The sequence below is a fragment of the Dermacentor albipictus genome, chromosome 1 (assembly GCF_038994185.2).
Source record: "Dermacentor albipictus isolate Rhodes 1998 colony chromosome 1, USDA_Dalb.pri_finalv2, whole genome shotgun sequence".
Lineage (NCBI taxonomy): Eukaryota > Metazoa > Arthropoda > Arachnida > Ixodida > Ixodidae > Dermacentor > Dermacentor albipictus.
This window is the reverse complement of record NC_091821.1, coordinates 136,461,717-136,484,327: the sequence shown is the minus strand read 5'-3', so window position 1 is coordinate 136,484,327 and position 22,611 is coordinate 136,461,717. Positions and strand designations below refer to the sequence as shown.

At 41.3% G+C, this 22,611-nt stretch overlaps 2 protein-coding genes across 3 annotated transcripts in view; one reads left to right on the top strand and one right to left on the bottom strand.

Annotated features, from left to right (window-relative positions):
- Herp (Homocysteine-induced endoplasmic reticulum protein) overlaps positions 1-9,451 on the bottom strand; it is a 59,205-nt gene extending 49,754 nt beyond the window's left edge. The window contains exons 1-4 of the mRNA XM_065444131.1: positions 9,381-9,451; positions 8,309-8,481; positions 3,986-4,063; positions 2,868-2,951 (exon numbers count right to left, since the gene is read on the bottom strand). Of these exons, the coding sequence (XP_065300203.1) occupies positions 2,868-2,951; positions 3,986-4,063; positions 8,309-8,449 (303 nt within the window). The 5' untranslated portion in view covers positions 8,450-8,481; positions 9,381-9,451. The remainder of the gene's footprint in view (positions 1-2,867; positions 2,952-3,985; positions 4,064-8,308; positions 8,482-9,380) is intronic.
- A 15-nt stretch (positions 9,452-9,466) lies between these two features.
- c11.1 (maestro heat like repeat family protein c11.1) overlaps positions 9,467-22,611 on the top strand; it is a 193,255-nt gene continuing 180,110 nt past the window's right edge. For both annotated transcript variants that reach the window (XM_065444129.2, XM_065444128.2), the window contains exons 1-6: positions 9,467-9,915; positions 12,353-12,444; positions 12,895-13,040; positions 13,374-13,505; positions 17,965-18,121; positions 20,630-20,728. In XM_065444129.2, coding sequence (XP_065300201.1) covers positions 12,402-12,444; positions 12,895-13,040; positions 13,374-13,505; positions 17,965-18,121; positions 20,630-20,728 — 577 coding nt within the window. In that variant the 5' untranslated portion in view covers positions 9,467-9,915; positions 12,353-12,401. The remainder of the gene's footprint in view (positions 9,916-12,352; positions 12,445-12,894; positions 13,041-13,373; positions 13,506-17,964; positions 18,122-20,629; positions 20,729-22,611) is intronic.

The window sequence follows — 22,611 nt, the reverse complement described above, 5'->3', positions numbered from 1 at the left end:
GCCGCACCCTCGCTTCCGACTTGCAGCAGTAAACGTAAAGCCCTTCAAACTTTCTTTAGCCTTTTTCCATCTCCCTCTGTCTTCTTGATCACGCAACGTCCCATTTCTCTTGTGCAGGCGACTGAAAGCACATCCTCCGCCCTGCGCACGGTTACTTTCGGATGGCTGAGCGCGCAGGACCTTCAACTGCTCATTGGAGCGGTGGCTCAATTCCGATTCAGAATACGAGCCGAGCTCGGATTCGGACTCGGACAGAGTCGCATGCGAGGAAGAGGGTTCCGCATCGTCAGATTCGGATGTTGAACGGATTTTTTACTAACAACAGCTGCAGAACACTGAAATGTGCATATTGCATTGACTATGTTATTTGTATACCAATCATAATCAAAAATAAATTGCTATGTTCATTCCCTGTTATGCTCGTTCCCTGAAACCAAGCCGACACTGGGGGTGCGTCACGGTCAGAAAGGTCCGACAGCGAAAGGGTTAAAGCAATGATTAATGCAGAGCTTTCTTTGAACCGCACCAGGCAGGAAGCGAAGACAATCCCATGGGCAAGTCAGTGGCCGTAAGGAGTGATGAACACGTCGCCATTGGTGATGTCCGTAGAAGAGAGTGTTATGATTTGCTCATAGCCGGGAGGCAGTACAGAATCGGCAGCAGCGAGAAATGCAGTCGCGCCTCATCAGCACTCCCGCTACAATGAACTGTCTCGGTCATATGGACTACACATTGACGGCAAGAGATTAAAGCGGACAGTGACAAAAGGAAGTCCTGTACATTGGGCTGAAGGCCGAATGATTGCTCCATCAGCCCCAATCAAGGATGATCCAACATAAGGCGTCTTCACTTTCCGCAGGTGAGAGCACAGGTCCACACGCATAACAGATATAATAGCTCTCATGTCAATCAGAGCTAGCAAACGCACACCCCCCACAGACACCAATAACATGTTCGATGGACATTCAGGAGGACTTGGAGCACTTCGTGGCGATGCAGTTCTCCCTGCAAAAACTGCACTGGTTAGTTTTCCAGTCGCTGGACATAGAGTTGAGAGACCGACTGAAGTGGCGAAACAGAACATCGGAGCGGCGATGGAGAGTGGTGTCTCGAGGCACGTGTGTTGTGGGCGGTGTTGGCCGGAGATGGAGATTGGTGAGCGGGAGGATTAATGTCATAAGTGCGGTAGACGAGAGGAGGTGGCTCATCGCGTTCAAAGGCAGCGTAACCATGATGTTAGTCTTGCTGGTGGCGTCGGCAAAACCAGGAGATGCGTGCTCAAAGGCAGCAGTAATAGCAGATAGGCCTCAACGAATGCCAAGCAGAGTAGTAAGGTGGGTTCGGAGCTCGGGCGACTAAAGGGGCCAGGTGATCGTGAACAGGCGCAGACGGTGTGATTGGAGACGGTGTGGCTGGCATTGCAGCAACCTGGGCGTAAGAAGTCGGTTGTGAGCAAGGAGAAGCGTTGGCATGGTGGGCGTTCTGCAGGGAGGCTAATTCCTCCTTAATACACGCAGGTCAGTAGAAGCAGGTTGGACGTGAGCGCTGCTGCAAGGGGGTGGGCCATGCGCTTGCAATTGCTCATAAATTATGGCTCGAATGACAGATCAGAGCTTAATACTGTTTGCCAGGGGGTTGCCGGAAAAGTCCGGTTGCAAGCGGAGTGATTGCAGGGCATTGAGGCGCTGACAGACGGAGACGACGTCCGACACCGTCAAAGGGTTTTGAGCGGCGAGTGCTTTGAAGGCAGTAAATCCTATACCCTTAAAAAGGAGTTGCATACGGTGAGTTTCTGGCATGACACTGTCGACACAGCGGCAAAGCGCGAGGATGTCCTCAATGTACGAGGTACACAACTCGCCATAATGCTGAACGCGCTCAGACAGCCTCTTTTTCGCAACTTCCGAACAAACCGTAGGTGTGCCAAAAATATGCCGTAGCTGCTCCTTGACAGACGACCAATCACAGAAGTCTCTCTCGTTATTTAGGAACCATGTCTTGGCTACTTGACAGACGTGGAACGGTACGTTTCTTAACCTCTATGTCTCGTTACAGTTGTACTTGCTGACATGATCATAGTTGTCGAGCCAGTCTTCAATGTCCTCACCAGGCAAGCTACAGAAGATTTGAGGATTGCGATACTGGTTGTTGGCAGGGCTGGGAGTGGGGGTGGCTGGCACTTGAACCGAGCTGGCGGACGCTGCGGGCTGGTCTTGCGACATGGCGGCCTCTTGGCGTAAGCTGCATCCCGAACGTAGCTCCAGGCGAGATCTTGAAGAGGATTGAGGTCGAAGAGATCTTAAAGCGCCTCCACCACTTGAAATAACACGGTCGAGACAATGCTTTATTCCAAAAAGAAAAATTGACGCCAACGAAAAAAAAAAAAAAGAACACGAGCTGATGATTGATGATGACTTTGTACAGATGAAGGTGAAGACTGCATAAATGTTTACAATAGATATATAAATATAAATTTTTACAGCCCATTTGTGCATAGCTCATATATCAGCAAACCACATATGCTCGGAAGGCTTCCTGTAAAAGGAAGCCTTCCGAGCATAATACCTTCACGTGCAACCATTCGGACCAATTTTTACCCATTTTAAAAGCAGCTTTCTTGTGTGCCTAATGCTTGCACTTATAAATACCTCAAGAAACATTTTTATTCTGAATGTTTACAGAATGATCATTACTTCTAAGAACTTTACATTTTAAAGTTCACATGCATGCACACAAACAATGAGATAAATCAGCATTATACAGACAATACACGAGAAAAGAGTGCATTTAACTACCTTCTTGAAAACTAGATTACTAAAACATAGTTTCTGTGATGGTACAAACAGTAAATAGAGAAAAATTCATACAAGGGGAATGGGAGAATGTGAACCATCAGGAGAGTCTCTTGCTGGCCTGCAAACCAGGTGAAGGATGTGTGTCTTCCCAAGATCCTGTATTAAAGAACAACAGAATACTTTATGTAGGCAATTGAAGGGAATGGATAAACAGCTCTAATTGAATAAATAATCATTCTGAATCTAACAGAACAACTGCACATTGTACACTGTGCAAGCTGCCAAGGTCAGACATCAATTAAATTAATAATCTATCATTTACTGCCACACAGTATTGCATTGAGCACTATGTATAGGCAGGAATTTTCCCCCTTACAGACAGGTGACAACTATAAAAGTTTCAATATTTAACTTTTAAATAATAATTTTTGCTCAGGTATTGCTACTATGGAGTGCAAGCTGGCCTGTACTTGAGGTGTGCTTGCTCAGAAGGAAAAGCAAGGCTAGCCCTTCAAGACCTTTGACCTCAAAATCAGCCGGAGAATACACTGACGTTCCAAGCAGTTTCATATTCCACTGCTTGGCCAAGGCCTTGTGCGAAAAGTATTCGTGCAATGTAAATGCATTTTGCCACAAGTTTTGATACTGATACCTCAAAACTACTTCTGGTAACAGGAGTCCTACAAAGTGCACACGCCTAAAAGCACTCAGCGGCTTCACTTCTGCAAGTGCAACGTGTGCTAAATTATTAACTCAAAATTTTATTAATAAAATTTAATTAATAACCTAATTCCCAATTACTGCACAAAATCTGATGCTCACACCTAGAGTGAAGTTAAGCTGGCAAAAATTACCCTTTCGTCTCATACCGCCTATTTTAACAATTGGAATTATATGTTCCTGAAACACCTGGTACACTCCAGCATTTGCTATGACATTAAGAGTTATAAAGTGATCAACTAGACAATGAAAACGAAAAAAAAAAGATTAAGATAGGGAAAAAAATACACACACGTGCAAGTAAAAAAACAAGTAGAAGGCAAAATCCACACCACATGCGCACACTAACTGTTAAGCTGCTGAGCAATGATCCTTACTATTAGAACAAAACAACATGGCTGTGCTGTGCAGCCCACTAGAAGTAGTCAACTGTTGTATCATTCAATGTTCAAAACCTAGCTTTCACTTACCATTCGAAACACATCTTTCAAAGCTGTTTCATCTTCTAGCAGCTGTCCTGAATAGATCAGCTTCTGATCTTCTGGCCTCTGGACATGAGAACAGCAATTGCTCATATCATTTTGCATCAACCTTTAGCTAGAAATTTGTTCAATTTGGTCCTTTTGAAAACACCAGATGTGTTTTTCGCATTCACCCTATTTGCCTAGACTTACAATCACTCTACTCTTCGGTTTAGTTGCAACTTCCCATTTGCATGAGCAATACAATGTAGAAACTTAAAACAAAAGAAAGCTGAGCTAGTTGGTAAGGATTCATAATGTAAAGAAGGGGTAAGGCATGCACACACGAACACGGCGTTCGTGTTGTCCACTTCTCGTGTCTGTGTCTGCATTACAATGTAGAGAAATATGATGGGACCGTGCAAAAGTCGGCCACACAACTATTAGCGTCAAGTCACAATCATTTTGCAAATCGTACATGAAACACTTTTTATATCGAACTACAGAGAACTGGGTGCTATTTAAAACAGAAATGCTAAAGACAAACTTTTCTGAGTAGCCTAAAGTGCAGGATAAGGGTTGCTGTTTTACATCTTGTGCAATTTTTTTTGTAAACAGTGCATCACTTGAAAACTAAGTTTGACTTTTATGTTATCAGCGTATGTCAGAAATATAATCCCCCTCCTCACCCATTCAATGAAATTAAGAAATTGAAGAAGTACATAGTCTTGTTCCTCGCAAAATTTCAGTCTCGAAGCCACCTTGAAAGCACAATTTGGCAATGCGGTTAGAAAGGACAGTTTTCCTGGAGGTTGTGTTTAGTGGGGGAAAAAAAATCTTTCAAAACATGCTACATTTCCTGAGCAATGGCAATCAATGAAGGGACTCTTTCTCTTGAACCCCACATCGCTCAGTGACATATACTTCAAGCTTTCTCCTCCTTATTTGTGCCTTAGAGCTGTCAAGAGCTCGACTGAGCTCCCGAGATGCTTGCCTTAGTCACTTTCACTTGCTCAACATGCTTCCTTGTCTGCACACCATTTTCCAGCTCCAGCTTTTCGAGAACTCTTATGATACTGCACGGTACACCCTCATTGAAAACGAGCAAAGCGAAGGCTGCTGCAGTCTCCCCTGTTTTCAAGGTCACAAGCTCTGTCTTCAGGCACCTCTTCCCCATTAACAATTGAATAATTTATCTGTATTGTTGAACATTCTGCAAGGAACTTAGGATTGTATAGAGGCACAGGCTCTTTTGCAATATCTCTGCTGAAGGCTTGATGATGAGGTCTTGGCTCTGGTGGCTTGCCCGCATCAACCAGCATAATGGTGGCAAAATGGACTGGTGCTGGTTTATTTTTTTAAATGCACTTAAATCGAAGGAGAAGTTGCACTGTCCTGCTTTCCTTCTTCGACTTCTTTTTGAATGCCTTTTTAAGATTGAGTCAACCAGGGCTAGGTGTTGACTGTAATCCCTCAATCTTGAGTTTCAGTTTGCTAATCAGTCTAAACTTGCCATGGTCATAAAGATGCCTTTTTTCTAGCATTTTTTATGCGCAATATTTGCACCCTTGACAGAAGGTCTCTTATGGACAAATAGCGCGATGAACTATCTTTTAAATTAGGGCATACATTCTGTGTTCAGTTTTTCTTGTACTTGGCAGCTGCGTCTACAAACCGCGTTCACCGATGCTTTTGATGGCAAGCATTTGACACCATCATGTGAAAGAAGTCAACTTTGTTCTTTTCTATATTGCAGATGACAACTAAACTTGATGAGAGGTTTCCTTATTAGTTGATGAATTCAATCAACATAAATTTATTTTTATTTTTGTATGTGTGTGTGTGTGAAAATCAGGATCCCCCCTTAGACACTGTCATACCAAGCTTAGTAAAGATAACTCTGGCACTGCAGTCACTCAACCACCATGGGAATCATGGGTAGTACATGGAATTTTATAAGATTCCGCATGCAACTTAACTTTCTTTTTTTTACAGAAGTGCTTTACAGTCACAACAAATTAGTTTCATTGCATAATGCTCAGCCAAAATGAATAACGACATACTGTAGTGTGCTTGTTGCCAAATTTAGATGTTTAGCAACACTCCCTTTGAAAAATATATTTTAAAGATTTCTGTCGATTGTGGTGTTATGGCTGTGGCCAATGATGAAGGGTACAGAACAATTGGATGGTGCGAAGAGGCTATTGAAAGTAACTGTTGCTATAAAACAAATTTCCAATGAAAAATTACTTTGATCAACTTCGTTTGCATGGGGCTGTCAATGAGAAAATTTTCAGCACTGGTTCTGCATTACTGCTTCATATGGCAGCATTTTTACCTTGACCTTAAGTCGAGCTAGAGCCTCTTGAGTTTAGCAAGTCATTAGCACCAAACAAGTAGTAGTGGCTCTCATAACACCAAAGAAAAACAAAAGAAACAGCATGTCACAGAGAAGTATAGAAGCACTGAATGCTGGGTAAGCTGAATGCTGGGTGACAAGTATAGTGGGTGGATGAATGGGTGCAACAGCCTGCCCCTCTTTAGCCTACAAAATGCACAGTGTGGAAGGAGTGTGAGCACCATGCATGAGGTTGAAGGGTAACTTTTGCCAATAACTTTTGATATGTAATGCTGGAGGATATTCATGAGTGATGCCCTTTAGTCCATAACTTCCACAATTTTGCTAAATAATGTTTAGGGCCCTCCAAGAACTTTCCTGAACATTGTAACATCCACTATTAAGCTTCTTATTGAAGACCATGTCACTTGTGAAATAACCTACCGTGGAAATCCATCCAAAATTGTGCTGCCCGCTTTATAACTTCTAATTACAGCCGTCAATCTAGCATTACCCAAATTAAACGCAATGCTCCCTTTCCAGACTTGGATTTCTGCCGCTCTGTTGCCCTTCTATAACTCATTCATAAATGATACTATAATAATAATAATAATATTTGGGGTTTTACGTGCCAAAACCACTTTCTGATTATGAGGCACGCCGTAGTGGAGGACTCCGGAAATTTTGACCACCTGGGGAAATGATACTATAAATCATGGTCTAGCCGTGTGTCGCTTGAAATTCCTTCTCGCACATCTACTCGACTTCATAACCATCTGAGTTTCAGGCGCATTTTTGGCCGCACACAGTCATTCAATAACTCTGCATTACCGCGGGCCATTGCACTATGGAATAGCCTTCCAAATAATATTGTTTCATTAAAAGATCCTGCCAAATTTCATGAACTTTCGGACCTTAACATGTTCAGTTGACTATGTTGTTCGACTTTGTTTTGCGTTGTACTCCCTTGAATTTGTATGGCTTTATTCCAATGTTTATCAGTGTTCCTTTTTCTTCCAATGTACAAACTTACTTGTTTCTCCTATTTGTAGTTCCTTTTTTGCCTTAAATATTCGTCATTTTTCTGTAACCCCCTACCCAATGCTCCTCCGAGCCTGTAGGGTAAACTGAATAAATAAATTATCTTTCACTACAAATGGATTTTGACAATGTCTCTTCTTGGTGTCATCACTGGTTAACGAAACTTAATGCCAATAGGTGCAAACTGATGTAAATGCCACCCAATGACAACATTGGCAGGTTCCATAAAAAATTAAAGACTGTTCTTCCTGCTGTTGCTTCGCATAAATACAAAGGTGTTTGCACAGTCATGGCAAACTTGGGGTTATTATGCGACTAATAATGCGAACCAAACGGTATTTCTACTATGGAAATAAGCACCTGTAAGATCTGACTTCAAATATGCCTTGCCAGTCTGGGTTAAACCTATAATAAGGCTTTTGCCTTTACTCAAGGCCATTCCAGATCAATCTGTGCATTTTTTAGTAGTACTACACATGCAGCAACTCAAGACTGCATAAGGGAAAACTTGTGAAACTCGTTAATATGAAATTTCATGCAAGTATGTGAGCATGAATGCTGTTTTCAAGAACGATTTGCTATTAGCATTTGAATTTTGAACAAAATGTCCTCTTCCACATCAACTTGACCTTTCTGATAGGCTGCCATCACAAATAACAAATAAGTGATGCAATGTCACAGTGCAGTGCTTAAGAAGGTCACGCAGAGACTGCTCGCGATATACTATCATCAGAGGTGACAGGATCACAAGTGTTTTGGAAAATAAGATAAAATAAACAATTAAAGCACGGAAGGCGGACTGCAAACAATATTTGGAATTAAAGACAATGCATGCAAGCTCAACACGAAAGCCATGAACAAGCATTTAATACTCATTATTTTAAGAGTGTCGACAGTGCATGTTTTCCACCCGTGTTTAATGAGCCACATACTAATTTCATGGATTTACTTACAGGCTTATTTGGGTAGACTTTGGAGAGGTGCTGCTTGAGCTGCTGCACGGACCAGTCCAAGGAGCAATACACCTGTTGGTCTCCAAATTTTTGGTTAGGCGCCCGAATCACAAGGCAAGTGCTCATATTTTGAGCTGCCATAAATGCACTTCCCCGCAATGCTTGCTTGCCTCCTATAAAAGCACACGCACGCAAACAAATAAATTAAAACGCAAATGTTTCCTTGACGCACTTCTAACTTTCGCGCATGACAAGGACACAGACGATGGCTTACGCTCGTGTTCCTGGTTTCCGAACACAAGCTACGCAAGGGTCGAATTCAACAAACAATTTTGCAAATTCAGAAACCAGGAGAAACGCGTACAATAAGCTTTCGCACAGGTGGTCCACGTAATGCCCTATAAGCACGCGATTGACATCATAACTAGAGCTTTACAATCGACGGAGGACTGAACTTCGCGTACAACATTCAAACGCGCGACACGACCCGAACGCAAAAGAAAAAAAAAAGGGGGGGGGGAGAGAGAGAGAGACGCTTATTCGGTGATGCAAGTGTTGTTCGAGCGCTTATCACTAAGCGCAGTGGCAAGCATCTTGGTAGGCAGACTGTACAACTGCTAGCGTTTTTAAGGCTCCTGTCCTAGCGTTATATCTTTCATCAGGCAGATCTTTTTCCTCGCGAGCTAGCCATCGCCGACGTTCAGGACCCTACGAAGATTACGATACGAAAACGTCGCGCACTATGCAAAAGAAACCTCAGCCACAATTCAGAGCGCATCACTGTCAGTAATCTTCAAACAATTAACGCGTACGACGTAGATACATATCAACGATAGCCTAGAGAACACTACACCACAATAATTCGCGCATAACAGCTCTGGTACTATATGTAAAACGAACTGTGGGTGACCTCGATGACAAAACAGTCGTCAACGATTAAGAATTCAACACAGCTTGAGCGCAACTCAACTAAAAGGATTAGTTTAACAGGCACTAGAGTCTAGCGAGCTCCTTAACGCGTGGCAAGCGCTTGTAGTCAGGAGAAAAGGCAAGAATCAATTATTGACCAAACCTCCGCGGTGATAGTGAATTCCGAACTGTACTTGCCCGTGACCGCGCGCTAAAAAGGAAGTGATCGTGCAAGGTGCACGTACCTTTTGCTGCCTGAATATAAGCGAAGATCACAGTTCAAGAGAATTTTCTTATGCATAAAGTAGCAAAACCACACGCTGCTCAAATAAAATCGTCCCAACCCCCCACAAGTGTTCTGCAAAAGCCGAAGATTTGTCGTTCACTCATTGGTGGGCACCTCGTAACGAGAGTAACGTTTACTCCGTGTACTCTCGCCAGCAATGGTCCCGGTGGCAGCCACCGCCGCCACCCGTGGCGCTGTTGTAGCCGTGGTTTACGGTTTACACAATTTATTCTATGGTTTACGTTTGCATATGGACGGCTGGTTGGCTGTAGAGGCGTTGGATGTTGCTACAAGCGTGATATTTGACCTTTGCATTTGCTCCATATCTTGCGTGCGTTAAACCAAATGATCATTGATGATGCCTTATCTTCGAAGGTCGTGTTGGTACTACGATCACAAAAGCGAAAGTCTTGTGAGTATATTATATAATGTGACACCAAAGCTCATGTTACTTTGCAGCACAACAGAAAATTTTATACATTTTCTGCCCGGATATGCTCTCATCTTTTGTAAAAATAAACACAGCAAGCGAGCTTCACTGCAGATTTGACGGCTTAAAAGAAGTGATGAGTACGTTGAAGGACATAATTGGTGCAAAGAAACCGGCTAGTCAAAGGAGGCGTGTCTACAAAGCTTGATACTTGGTTGCCGACTCTTGCTCGCCTCGTGTGTCATCACCATTATCGTAGACTGTTTACGATGACACCCTGAAATGTACCTAACGTGTGGTTAGTGTTGCACACACTGCATGACTTTTCGTTCGTGGTACAATTCGAGTGTGCTTTTCTACTCAATAGGAAATGTGGCGCTTGAAATAGAGGAATAAAATGTTGCTACGGAGGAATACTACATTTGTGACTTTCATTGAATGCGTTGACCATCTGATAGTGTTTATTTGGGGGCTCCTCCGACACTACGTTAGGAAATGCTGACCAAGCTCTCCGCGTGCTGTGTCTACCAACGTCGATGGCTTGGACAAAGAGCCGTTAGTAAATATTATAAATAATGTTGGTATCGCTCTTAGCTAATGGCTAGACCGCAGATATGCTATCGTACTATATTAACTATGTAGTTCCTTCTTTTTCTTTACTTGAGTGCTATAGTTAATGAGATCATAACCTCGAGCAGCATTGATGTGTTGTATCTTGTAATGTTAAGGTCTGTGCATTCTCGTGTTATATTTCTCCAGTGTTAACAGCAACCGTCAAAATTATAATTATTCTAACCTCGCAGCCATAAAGCAAGTTTAAGATCGCCTGTGCAGATGACAGCTTATTTTTTTTTTCTATTGCCTTGCACTTCCTTATTGTAAGTTTTGTGTGGTTGTGCTTTTAAGTGCCTTCTTGAAAAACACAACACAGCAGGAGTACAGGCAGCATAATTGACTGGAATCAGCTATGTGGTTACAGAGTGGCAGCAGCTGTCATGTGAAACTTCTCTGGCTGTGATAAATGTTTTATGCATCTCTGAGCAAAGAAGCTAGCTTTTGTATAGTGCATAACTGATAAAGCATAGGTATGTGTATATTCTTTGTTAAAGCCTGTTCTACCAACTCATCATTTCGGTAAAGACGCACTTCACAGCTATTTGAATTGCACAGGTACTCATGATTCCCTTCCTTTTTTACGCCCCAGAGCTCCCCTCCCCCACCCATTGCCTGCCCCTCTTTAAGCTCTAAAATGCTGCTGGTGGTACTTGTTTATTTTAAGGGGACATTGATTTACAAGCACTGAACCAACACAATTTCCCTTTATCTGATGCATTTAGCACTCACCTCATTGCATAACACTATAATGTGCTTGTTTATTGCTTTTTAGGGGTGTGCAAATATCCAAAACTTTCAAATAATGAATTGAATATTGTCATACTGAATTTGGTCCTCGAATCGAGTACTCACTATTTGAAAATATGTATATTTCTTAATATGTTACATTGTCAACTGAACACAATCAAACATGAAATTGAAGCAGAAATGCAATATTTTTCATCCCATCCTGAGTGGACATTACTAGACCATGCTGTGTCGCTCATTCAGCCAGATTTTTTCAGTAACTGGATCACTCGCAATAGAATAATTAGACATGGCATTTGGCAATGGATATTGTTTGGTACTATTGGAACACTCTTCACCTTTTTCCACTCGTCAGATTAAATCAGAATATGTTTCATTGCAGCATACTTTATACAGTTGTTGTATATACAATTATACTTTATACAATTGTGGACTGTCTGCCTGTCTGCCGTGATAATTCGAACTAAAGAAAAAGTGCTTGTTTTTTTTTCACTCTGCCATTGCTGCAGATGACACGCATGTCTTGACATGACGGTATACTTAGATAATAATTAGTCCACGAGGTTTGCTTTACATATTGATTATGAATGACAAATTCTCTTTAGAACCCTGTGTTTGCAAACAATCTGCCTAGTTGTTCTTGATGTTTCCTTTGTGCTTTTAATAAAGGATGCTTTATAATGTGCAGTGTAATGACACACTCCATTATTGATGGGAAAACTAGGATGTTAAAGTTGTTTTTTATTATTGGTTAAAAGCCTGTACATTATTTGCAATCTATTAGAAAAATATTCATTGTTCGATTCTGGCACTATTCCATTTGTATTTGATTTGGTTTCAAAAACTGCTATTCACCCCCCCCCCCCCCCCCAACTTGCTGTTCACATGTAAAGGTTTGCTCCCAGCTACAATTTCTTTTTTTTTGTATTTAAGAAAGAAATGCAATTAGCTTCACTGTGTCGCTGTTAATAGTGTACAATTAGCTAGGCAGCATCAACTTATTAGCCTATACAGTTGTATTTAATACTATTACTGGTTGCTTCCTCACCTCCTTCAGCCATCTCACTGACCAGCATCAAGCAAGCATAGAAGCCGAAGCACTGAAGATGGTTGCAGATGCTTCTTTCAAGACGGGCGGCCAGGTTGACGGTATGGCTTTTCTGTGCTATTGAGCATTCTTTGAGTGTGCATAGCCTCCCAATGCTGCAAGATGCTACAATGTTATACACTGACAGCCAGCCATAAGAAAAGTACATTGTACCACTGAGAGTAAAGTCTGGATAACATTTGGCTGCTGCAAAAAGTTTTGTCATTTTTGCAGCCCATACATGTGACCTTAAATTGAAGGCTGCAGTGCATGCTTGCTATGTGGCATAACACAGTGTATCTCCCAATTCCAAGCTTTAAGAGAATTCGGCTTTAAAAAAAGCTATTCTCATGGTATCCAGAATTTGGCTTCTGATGATTCTTGGCCATGTAGCCTATGTGCGACCATAATGTCATAGGTTGCGTGGTGCTAATACAGATCTGAAATTCATGCCGTGTAGAAAATAACCCATATAATTGCTGCATGTCTAAGTGAATGTTTCTTCTATTCAGGCATTGTTGAAGCCCTTGTGGAAAGCTTGGGAGACAAACAAGAGAGCGTCTGCCGTGCAGTCAGTCACTCGCTACAAGTTATTGGCAACCATTGGCCTAATCTTGTCTTGAGTAGCTGCCATGACTACTTGACGAAGGAGTCAAAAGTAAATATCGTCTTTTTTTGTGTATATCGCCTCCAAGCAACTCTGTGCATGTCTGAATGATACAAATGTTTAATTGAATATGATTTCCTGGTGCAGATCTTTGTCCAGAAGTAGAGATAACATGAAAGCAAAGTTGGCAGGACAAGCACGAACTTGCTTTACAAATTCGCTTTTATCCTGCCAACTTCGTCATTGTCTTGTCTCCACTTGGTGATTTCAATGTCTAAGCATGAAATCACTTGCCCCCTAGTATGCCTTGTTGAGCAAATCTTGGTCTTTGATGTGGATATTGCCTCATGGAGTAATGCAGCAAAACTCTCGTTTCTTTTCTAGTTGTCATCCTCTCATAGGAACTTGCTGTTCACTGTGATGCATGAAGTGTGCAAAGATTCTGTTGACAAACTAGACAAGGCACTATTAAACAATGTTTGTAAGACTACAATTGAGGAGATGACACGTACCAAGGTGAGTGGCGGTGCCTTTCTCAACACTTTTCTATTTTGATGGGCAATTTAAGGTTATGGTAGGGCTATTGAATTTCTAAAACCCAAAAGCTTGTTTGTTTCTTTAAATCTAAATTTTTTTTTTGTGTGTGCATTAATGAGATAAGAGAATAGAAACCCCATTTATTGTAATCTGTGGATAATTTGTCAGGGGCTTAGTTCTTGTAACATACAGAGAAAAAAAAAACCTCTTAAATTGCTCTTCTTCTTGCTTCTAGACCTGCACTTAGTGAGAAACAGTGTTTCACTGCCTATGGCTGACCTACACTGTGCTGCAGATGCCACGAAGAAAGCATTGCAGTTATGCTTGTCATGAAAAATAACCACTCATTTGTTTTCGACCAAACTGCCATTAAAGGGACCCGCCATGGTTGCTTAGTGTCTGTGGTGTTGGGCTGCTAAGCACGAGGTCACGGGATCGAATCCCTGCCATGGCGGTTCAATGGGGTCAAAATGTGAAAACACCCGTGTACTTAGATTTAAGTGCACGAACTCCAGTTGGTCCGAATTTCCAGAGACTCCCACTATAGCGGGCCTCGTAATCAGATCGTGGTTTTGGCACGTAAAAGCCCATAATCTAATTCTTAATTTTTTTGCCATTAAGCGGTTAAATATTTAGGTATAATTGCTGATTTGTAGCTAGCTTAAATATGTAGCTTGACCCTGTAGTGTGGTGCAGTGCATTTCTTGCCTCATTTTTCATGGGATTCTTTGTTAAAATGCACTTTCGGTAAAAATGGCAAGAGCATTTAAGAGTATATTCAACTACAGCTTTGAAGGCCATCACTTTTTTTTTTCATATCTAAATGTTGTATGGCGCCAATGTAGCGAAATATAGGGAAATTTCACCAGATATAAGGATTTTAAGCCTTATTTGGGAAATAGGCAATCACATTGAAACGGCAAAACTACTGACGTGATGGCATGTTTTGATAACAATCACCGCAAATGACCTTTGCACCACATCCAAAGCATGACTTTCGACCATATGACAGTGCAGTGCACGCATCGTGCCAAGTAAATGACAGGGTGGAAGGTGGCACAGTACTACTACTACGATTTTGCCGTTAGTACCTTTAGCTGTGCTGTCGATGTTTGTGCGCTCTGAATGAAATTGTTATTCTGTAAACAGCAAAACAAACATATGCTGGAATATTAAACAAAGCAGTACAGGCACATCTGGCCGTAAGCCGACACAAATACTTAGTGCCAAGCATGACAGTGTAGTTGTGGCATTGAACAGTCAACTACACATGCACATCTACTAAAATTTACTGGGAACCGCTGATAGGCAGAGCAACCTTGGACAGAGTCCTAGTGGTCATGTGTTTGGGTGAGTATTGCTGTGGATGAAAGATAAAAATTTGCCACATATTTTGTGCTTCACTACAGATGACATGCAAGTGTGGCAATGTTGCATCAGTACACGGCAGACAAAGAAAATTATTCACATCTTTTACATTGGTGTCTCGAAGGGGTGCACTGTTCGAACAAGGTTCCGTGTAATCTTGGTGCTCTGCAGTAGGTGCAAAACAACTTTGGGCAACAACAAAGTATACACATACTGACGTCTTCTGCTGTATATGTGATTTCGAGTAAGAGGCCCCATTGTTAGCATAACAACTTGCACAGTGACATCATTTCAGCTTGAGTCTCGCCACATTTCACAAAAATCTAGGGCAATTTAGGTAAAACTTCATTTGAGTTGGGGGGAAAACTGGCATTGGTGGTTGGCAGTATTGTATGGCATGTACAAACAACTTGCTTCAATTACCGAAATATACTGGATGCATCTAGATCAAGTACAGCAGACTCTTGTTAAAATAAAACCTGTTAAGCTGAATTTTCGGATTTGAGAAACACTGTAAATATTTGGCTGAATTCTCATAGGCTCAGTGGAAACCAAATCCGCTTAACACAAACTGGAAATTTTTTTAAGCAGGGCCCGTATTCTGAAATGTTCTTCCGCGAAACGATTGCCTTAGCCATGCCTCCACCAACGACGCCCGCTGGGTGGCAATAGGTCCACCAAAATTGTAGGTGGGATCTTGCTCACGTCAATGTCACGTGACATGCACTGAGTCCCACGGTGCTTGGCGGCGGCACCCACTTTCCCAGGACAATGTTTTCCCAATTTTGCCTCCGCTGGTGGCAACCCGTGGGTCCTGGGCATCGTAGGCAGCTGAGCACTTCTCTTTTGTGCGTCGCTGGATTGCAGAAAGGGCGTCTGGTTATGGATGGGCGATTGATCCTTTCTCCCTGTTGACGTCCTTACGTATGAGCCTCCTCTGGCAGCAGCCCGCAGGTCCTGGGTTCACGAAAGGGGTTTTCACGCACACACACAAAGGGGCCTGTGAAGGCTGCGGGGCGTCCGCCAGACCGGCATCCACTCCAGACAACCACAGCAAATTAGGAATCCACTTGTCGTTTCGATGAGGCATGGTGGTAGAGCATACTTTTTGCCCAGGGTGTTACACTCCAACTGTAACATAACCAAGGGAACAGGCTGGCTTCAGGCAAGGATACTCTCCTATGGATCACATCTGTGTTATTAATCAGGTTATCGAGAAATCTGCAGAGTACAATAAGCCTCTCTAAATGGATTTCATAGATTACGAAAAAGCATTTGATGCAGTAGAGATATCAGCAGTCATAGAGACATTGCGTAATTGGGGAGTACAGACCGCTTACATGAATACCCTGGAAAAGTATCTACAGAGATTCCACAGCCACCTTAATTCTACACAAGCAAAGTAGGAAGATACATATAAAGAAAGGGTCAGACAAGGAGACACAATCTCTCCAATGCTATTCACTGCATGCTTGGAAGAAGTATTCAAGCTATTAAACTGAGAAGGTTTAGGAGTAAGGATCGACGGCAAGTACCTCAGCAACCTTCGGTTTGCCTATGACATTGTTCTGTTCAGCAACACTGCGGACGAGTTACAACAAATGACTCAGGACCTTAACAGGGACAGTGTAAGAGTGGGGTTGAAGATTAATATGCAGAAGACAAAGATAATGATAAATAACTGGGCAAGGCAACAGGAGTTCAAGATTGCCACTCAGCCTCTAGCGTCTGTGAAGAAGTATGTTTACCTAGGTCAACTAATCGCAGGGAACCCTGACCATGAGAAATAAATTCACAGAAGAATAAAAATGGGTTGGATCTCATACGGCAGACATTGTGAGCTCCTGACTGGGAGCTTACCGTTATCATTGAAAAGGAAAGTATACAATCAGTACATTTTACCGGTGCTGACACGTGGGGCAGAGACTTGGAGATTGACAAAGAAGCTTGAGAACACGTTAAGGACCACACAAAGAGCAATGTAACGAAGAATGCTAGGCATAACTTTAAGAGACAGAAAGAGAGTTGTTTGGATTAGAGAGCAAACGGGTATAGGTGATATTGTAATAGGCATTAAGAGAAAAAAATGGCGCTTGGCAGGTCATGTAATGTGCAGATTAGATAACCAGTGGACCATTAGGGTTACAGAATGGGTACCAAGAGAAGGGAAGTGCAGTAGAAGATGGCAGAAGACTAGGTGGAGCGACGAAATTAGGAAATTTACGGGTGCTAGTTGGAATCGGTTGGCGCAGGACAATGGTAATTAGAGGTCGCAGGGAGAGGCCTTCGCCCTACAGTGGACATAAAATACGCTGATGATGACAGTGCCAGCAAGCAACAATCACTCAGTTGCTTAAAAGTGCATTTGGCTATAATTTTTCTAATGAATATCTTTTAAATAGTCTTTTGCAGCTGCCTTTAGTTATTGGGGCTTAGAAATTTAGGTGCTCCAGGAATAGCAGATTTTGAATTTTGTGGATCATTTCTTTTTAAGACAAGCTTCTGATAAGACTAATAGATTTTTGCTGTCCCTGTTTTCATGTTCATCAAAGTCTGTTCTAGTTAAAAAGTTAAGTAATTTGTCAGTTCACCACATCTCACCCATTCTTTGACATCATCGAACACTGTCACTGACTATGACATACTCTATATATAATATTACATCAGCTATTACGCTGTGGGTTTTTGCTGTTCTTGATGCTTGAGTAAAAATGTGCATCTATTACACAAGTAACTATATCACTAAAGCTATCCTAGCATACTTGTCCATTGAGCTGCATGTGTTTTATACTTGTTCCCCATGGAATGCTATTGCACTGTGGATTGCTTGCTACAATTGATGCTTGAGTAAAGATTAGACATTGTGCACAAGTGAACATGTGAGGTTTAAGTGGTGTGGCAATGAAGTTGGAGCAAACTTGCAGGTGAAAATGTAGAGATGGCTTAGGTCTTGTCATTGTATTTAACATCCTTTCACCATATGTTCAGCTCTAGTAAAGGCTTTTGACAATGCCAGTTTGTGCTAGCTCATTTGTGACTGCACTTTCTATGCTTTCACTTTTTTGTGCAGGAAGTGGCAACAGACAGTGTTCTCTGTGGGATAGTGATAGCCCTGGGCAGACAGTACCCCCTTGAGACAATGGAGCTGGTCCAGGCCAAATTTCAGCCGGGCTCTCTGCCACACCCGCTTGTTTTGGAGACCCTTGCTGGACTGGCCCTTGCCAACCGTCAGTGTCGTTATGAAAAAAAAACACTCTTCTTTGGCTCTCTGCATTGTATTTGAAATGAGAATAGATTTTCTCCAACATTACTGTTACCCTGTTGGGGAAGCTTAGACTCATAAGATTGGGAGCAAGTGGGCTGGCTTTAATTGTTTGCTTTCCAGTGATTCCTGTAATTTTCATAATTTTGTAAAGAAAGAATATCCAACATGGCGAAAAACCAAACCAAAAAGAACCTTGGAAATCTCAATGCCAACAACTCTATTGCACATTGGCTTAGTGCTGTAAATGAAAAATTTGGAGGACGCTTAAACTTTGTCTTTAAGAGTGGAATGCAATAGCATTCAAAGTTCCCCGACTGCTTCTCACGCATCCCGCCAATTGCAGCATATGTAACCATAATGTTTACTGGGAAACACTGGCTATGAATGCTATGCATGAAGGTGAGCTTTCTGGTAAAAAGCGCAGCCTCTTGCATGGGCCAATCCCGGAGGTAGTGCACAGGTGCGCCAAAAAAATTTCATAATTTTCAGGTTCCTCTTATTGTGTTGCACTTTTAATATTTCATTGTAAGAAGATTTCACATAAAAGGCATGCACTGTCATTGTTTTGTTTCATGACAATTGTTTGTGGGCTTTCATTCTCAAAATTCCATGGAATAACTTTGTCAAGATTGTAAGACAAGGTATGAGCAACTTCAGTGATAGAATGATGTGGCAATATAACTCGCATATACCACATGTCATATAACAAGGCGTGGCATATACATATACCAAAAATAGACTGGAGTTTTTGCTCACGAAGACTCGGACATCGGATTTTTGTGACATGGGGACTTTAATGCTTTTGCATTAAAATGAGTCTCCACAAAGTCTCAAGTGTTCATGCACTGTATCACGCCCAAATTAGGCCTCTGGTCCACATTTGATGTAGCCTGCTACCCAAGTCTTGTTGCACATGTCATAGGTGGCACATAAATAATCTTGGAATATTTTGTCTAGATACTGACAGTTTCTTTGGCTGTTTATACTTCGTTGTTTCTAGCATGTTTTTAGAAAGTTGTAATATTCAATGCTTACTTGTGTGCCAAGTCAAGTCAAAGCTGCCCTTTCAGAAAAAAGTTCTCAGCCACATACAAGTAATAAACCATTTTTACAACATAATTTCAAATTGGAAAAGCACTAACAAAAATCTTGTGAGAAAGCATTTCCTGAAAAATAAACAAAACTTGCTAGTTAAATGGTTGCTGTGCTGTAGTTGAATGAGACAATAAAATAACAGCTTTGTGTTGGGGTGTGGCAGCATGAATTCATTGTTTTTGTCTCCATTAAAGGGACACTAAAGGCAAATACTGAGTCGACATGGACTGTTTAAATACCATTCCAGAAACATCGCAACACTTGTTTCGTGCCAAGAAAAGACTTAGTCTATGAGAAAATTGCATCTGAAGGGCCCGAATACCTTTTTCAAAATTCAAATCTCCTGCCACACAACAGGGGGAGTGGTGATGTTGCATATGCCATCCCCGCCCTTTGCTGCCCTCCGTGAGCAAAACGGTGCCAAATAGACGGTGGTACCGAGCCAAGACAAGTGGATTCACCACAGCAGCTGCTTTTTGGTTGAGTGGCGTAGACCGTTTGGGCATCCCGCAACATCACATGGAAGTTGAATTCTCTGCTACTTGCAGTTTGTGCGAGTTCCGTGAGCCGGAAAAACCAGCGCAGCACTACGTGATAACGAAACTACTGAAACGCGAAAGCATGGGTGGCACGGAGTTGAATGAAAACGAAACCTTTCGACCGCCTGTGTCGTTGTCAAGGGTAATTTTAATGAGTTCCTGTTTTTAAAAATGAAATGGAACTGGATGAGCAGCATTTTATTTTGTCATATAATACAAAACAAGGATTGTTTCTGCAATGAGTGGTTGAGTACTCGTGACGGATTTTAACTAAGGAGTGCTTTCGTCATCGGTCAAGTACTTGGAATGTCCTGGGGGAATCTCTAATCATGTCCTGCATTTACCTTAATTTCTCTATTATTAAGGCTCTGTTCATGATGATATTGACTCCCTAGAGATTCTCGAGCACTAATCTATCACTTTAGCTTGACTTAATATTTTCCTTTAGTGTCCCTTTAAGTAAAACTGGCTACATTAATATGTAGGTAAATGTGGTTCAAGGGCCTCTGGAAACTGTTCAAAAGTGTTTATATTTTTTTTGCCTTGAAATGGGTGGCACAATAGCTTGAAGTGATATTTTGTGTAATGCTATTGCTAGCATGCTAAAAAGCCTTAATTATTATTACTTCATAAAACCAACAAAGGCATTACTGGAGCCATACTAATTAAGGGGCTTTGGAATTATTTTAAGTTTTGCACCATTTTATGATCAAATTCTACATGTAAATTGTGTATTGACACACTTTTTATTCGGTATTATTCTGCTGAAAATGTCTTTGTGCACTCTTAGGTAAATCTGAACAGAGGGCTTAAAGGTGTGATGTTTTTTTATCCAGCATTTGGTATCATGCCCTTCCTGAAAGCCCTACTTGGCACCATGCTGCCAATGTTGAGTGGAGCTCGCACTGAGCAGCTCAGATGGGCTATGGCATTTGGTAAGAAATGAAATTTCTTCCTTACTGATGAACACTATTTTATACATTATAATATGGCACACACATTCTGCAATACAGATGATTTTATCATTGCATGTATACTGCATTGATATATAGGTACTGTGACCTTTGCATTTGTTTTGATAATTTAGGAAATTCCTATGGGCATACCACTGGATTTTTCATGCTAAAATGGTATACTCAGATTGCATGCTGTCTATGTTGCAAAAAAAAAAGAGAGAGAGAAGGGATTTTCAATTGCATAATTTGTGTGGTACAAATGAAAGACACTGACATCTGCATGCCAAGCTCTCCAAGATAGAGGAATTAAGTCAGTCATGTTGATTAGAGTGGCTAAAAGGCCTTCAGGCTGCTGCTTTTTACAACAAATAGCTGTTAATAATTCGTTGCATTTTTAATAGGAGTTTTCAAATGGCAAATATTTCTAGTCAAATGGAATGCATATATTAAAAAAATATAGGCTTTGTATATGAAAACATGTACTGAATATTTTTCTGCTTTTGAGTGACAACAAAAATGCAGAGGAAATGTGGTTAAAAAAAATACTACTTTCAGTACATGCAACAATATTAAAAAGGCTGACTCAACAGCTTTCAAATCAGCAAAAAAGTGAAGGTTCACCACAGTTTCTGTTTGGAAGCAGTCTATTTCTGAACTAGTCTGCTTTCAGCACTGAACGGGGTGAAAAAGACTGCATTTTTCATTTTGCACTGCAGGAGTTCTGAGTAAAGTATACCTTCAGCCCCTAATAATTGCACCATTGCAATTAATTTTATTTATTTACAGAATACTGCAGGCCCAAAAGAGGGCCCAAGCAGGAGGGACAAAAGTACATAAAAATATATCCAAGTAACGCGTACAAATATTAGCATATAACAAGATCATATACCTAGCAACAAAGAGGAGTAACAATAGTAAAAGCAGAAAAATGAAAAGAAAGAAGACATGAACCGTACAAATATTAGCAAATAGCAACGTCAAGTGCGGGGCAGTGAAGCGTAGCAACACAATGATATTTAAAGTTGTTTACGCACTTGAAACACGACCAAATTGTCAAAAGCATGTCACACACGTAGATACACAGAAAAAAAAGCAGGAAAAAAAACATTTTACGAGGCCGTTAATGCAGCCAACGAGACAGGATAATCAAACACTAGAAAAGGGATAAGTGTAGGTATAAATCCACAGTACATTAATGCCAGTGAAGCCAAAGACTTATATGTTCTAAAAAATCAGCATTAGATAACTGTGAAAAAGGTAGGTTGTTCCAATATGTTATGGTTCGTGGAAAGAAATAATATTTGTAAAGGTTAGTTCTGGTGTTATACGGTGTTAAAGAGTCAGCATGATGATGCCGGGTTCGATGTGCTGTTAGAGGTTTTAAATAAGGATCTGGGTTTATAGACGAGATTATTGTAGAGTGAAAACAGAAATATTAGTCATTGTATTTTTCTTCGTAATTGTAGAGTCAATGTTATGCTGCATCATTACACTAGAGGGAGAGTCACTTGTACGATATTTGGAATAAATGAACCTTACAGCTTTACGCTGTATCATTTCGAGAGCATCGATGTTAGTTTTTGTATAGGGATCCCAGACAATGCTGCTGTATTCGAGTTTAGGTCGAATTAGATATGTATAAGCCGTTAACCTAGTTCTCGAAGGTGTATGTTTTAGCTTATGTCTGAGAAAGCAAAGTTTCCTGAATGAAGAGTTACATATGTTAGAGATGTGAGTACTCCAGTTGAGGTTGTTGGCTATTGTGATTCACAAGTACTTGTACTCGCTGACTTCCGCAAGCAGTTCAGAATCTAGTTTGTAGACAAACGGCAGTTTATTAATTTTCTTTTTGGTTATTGACA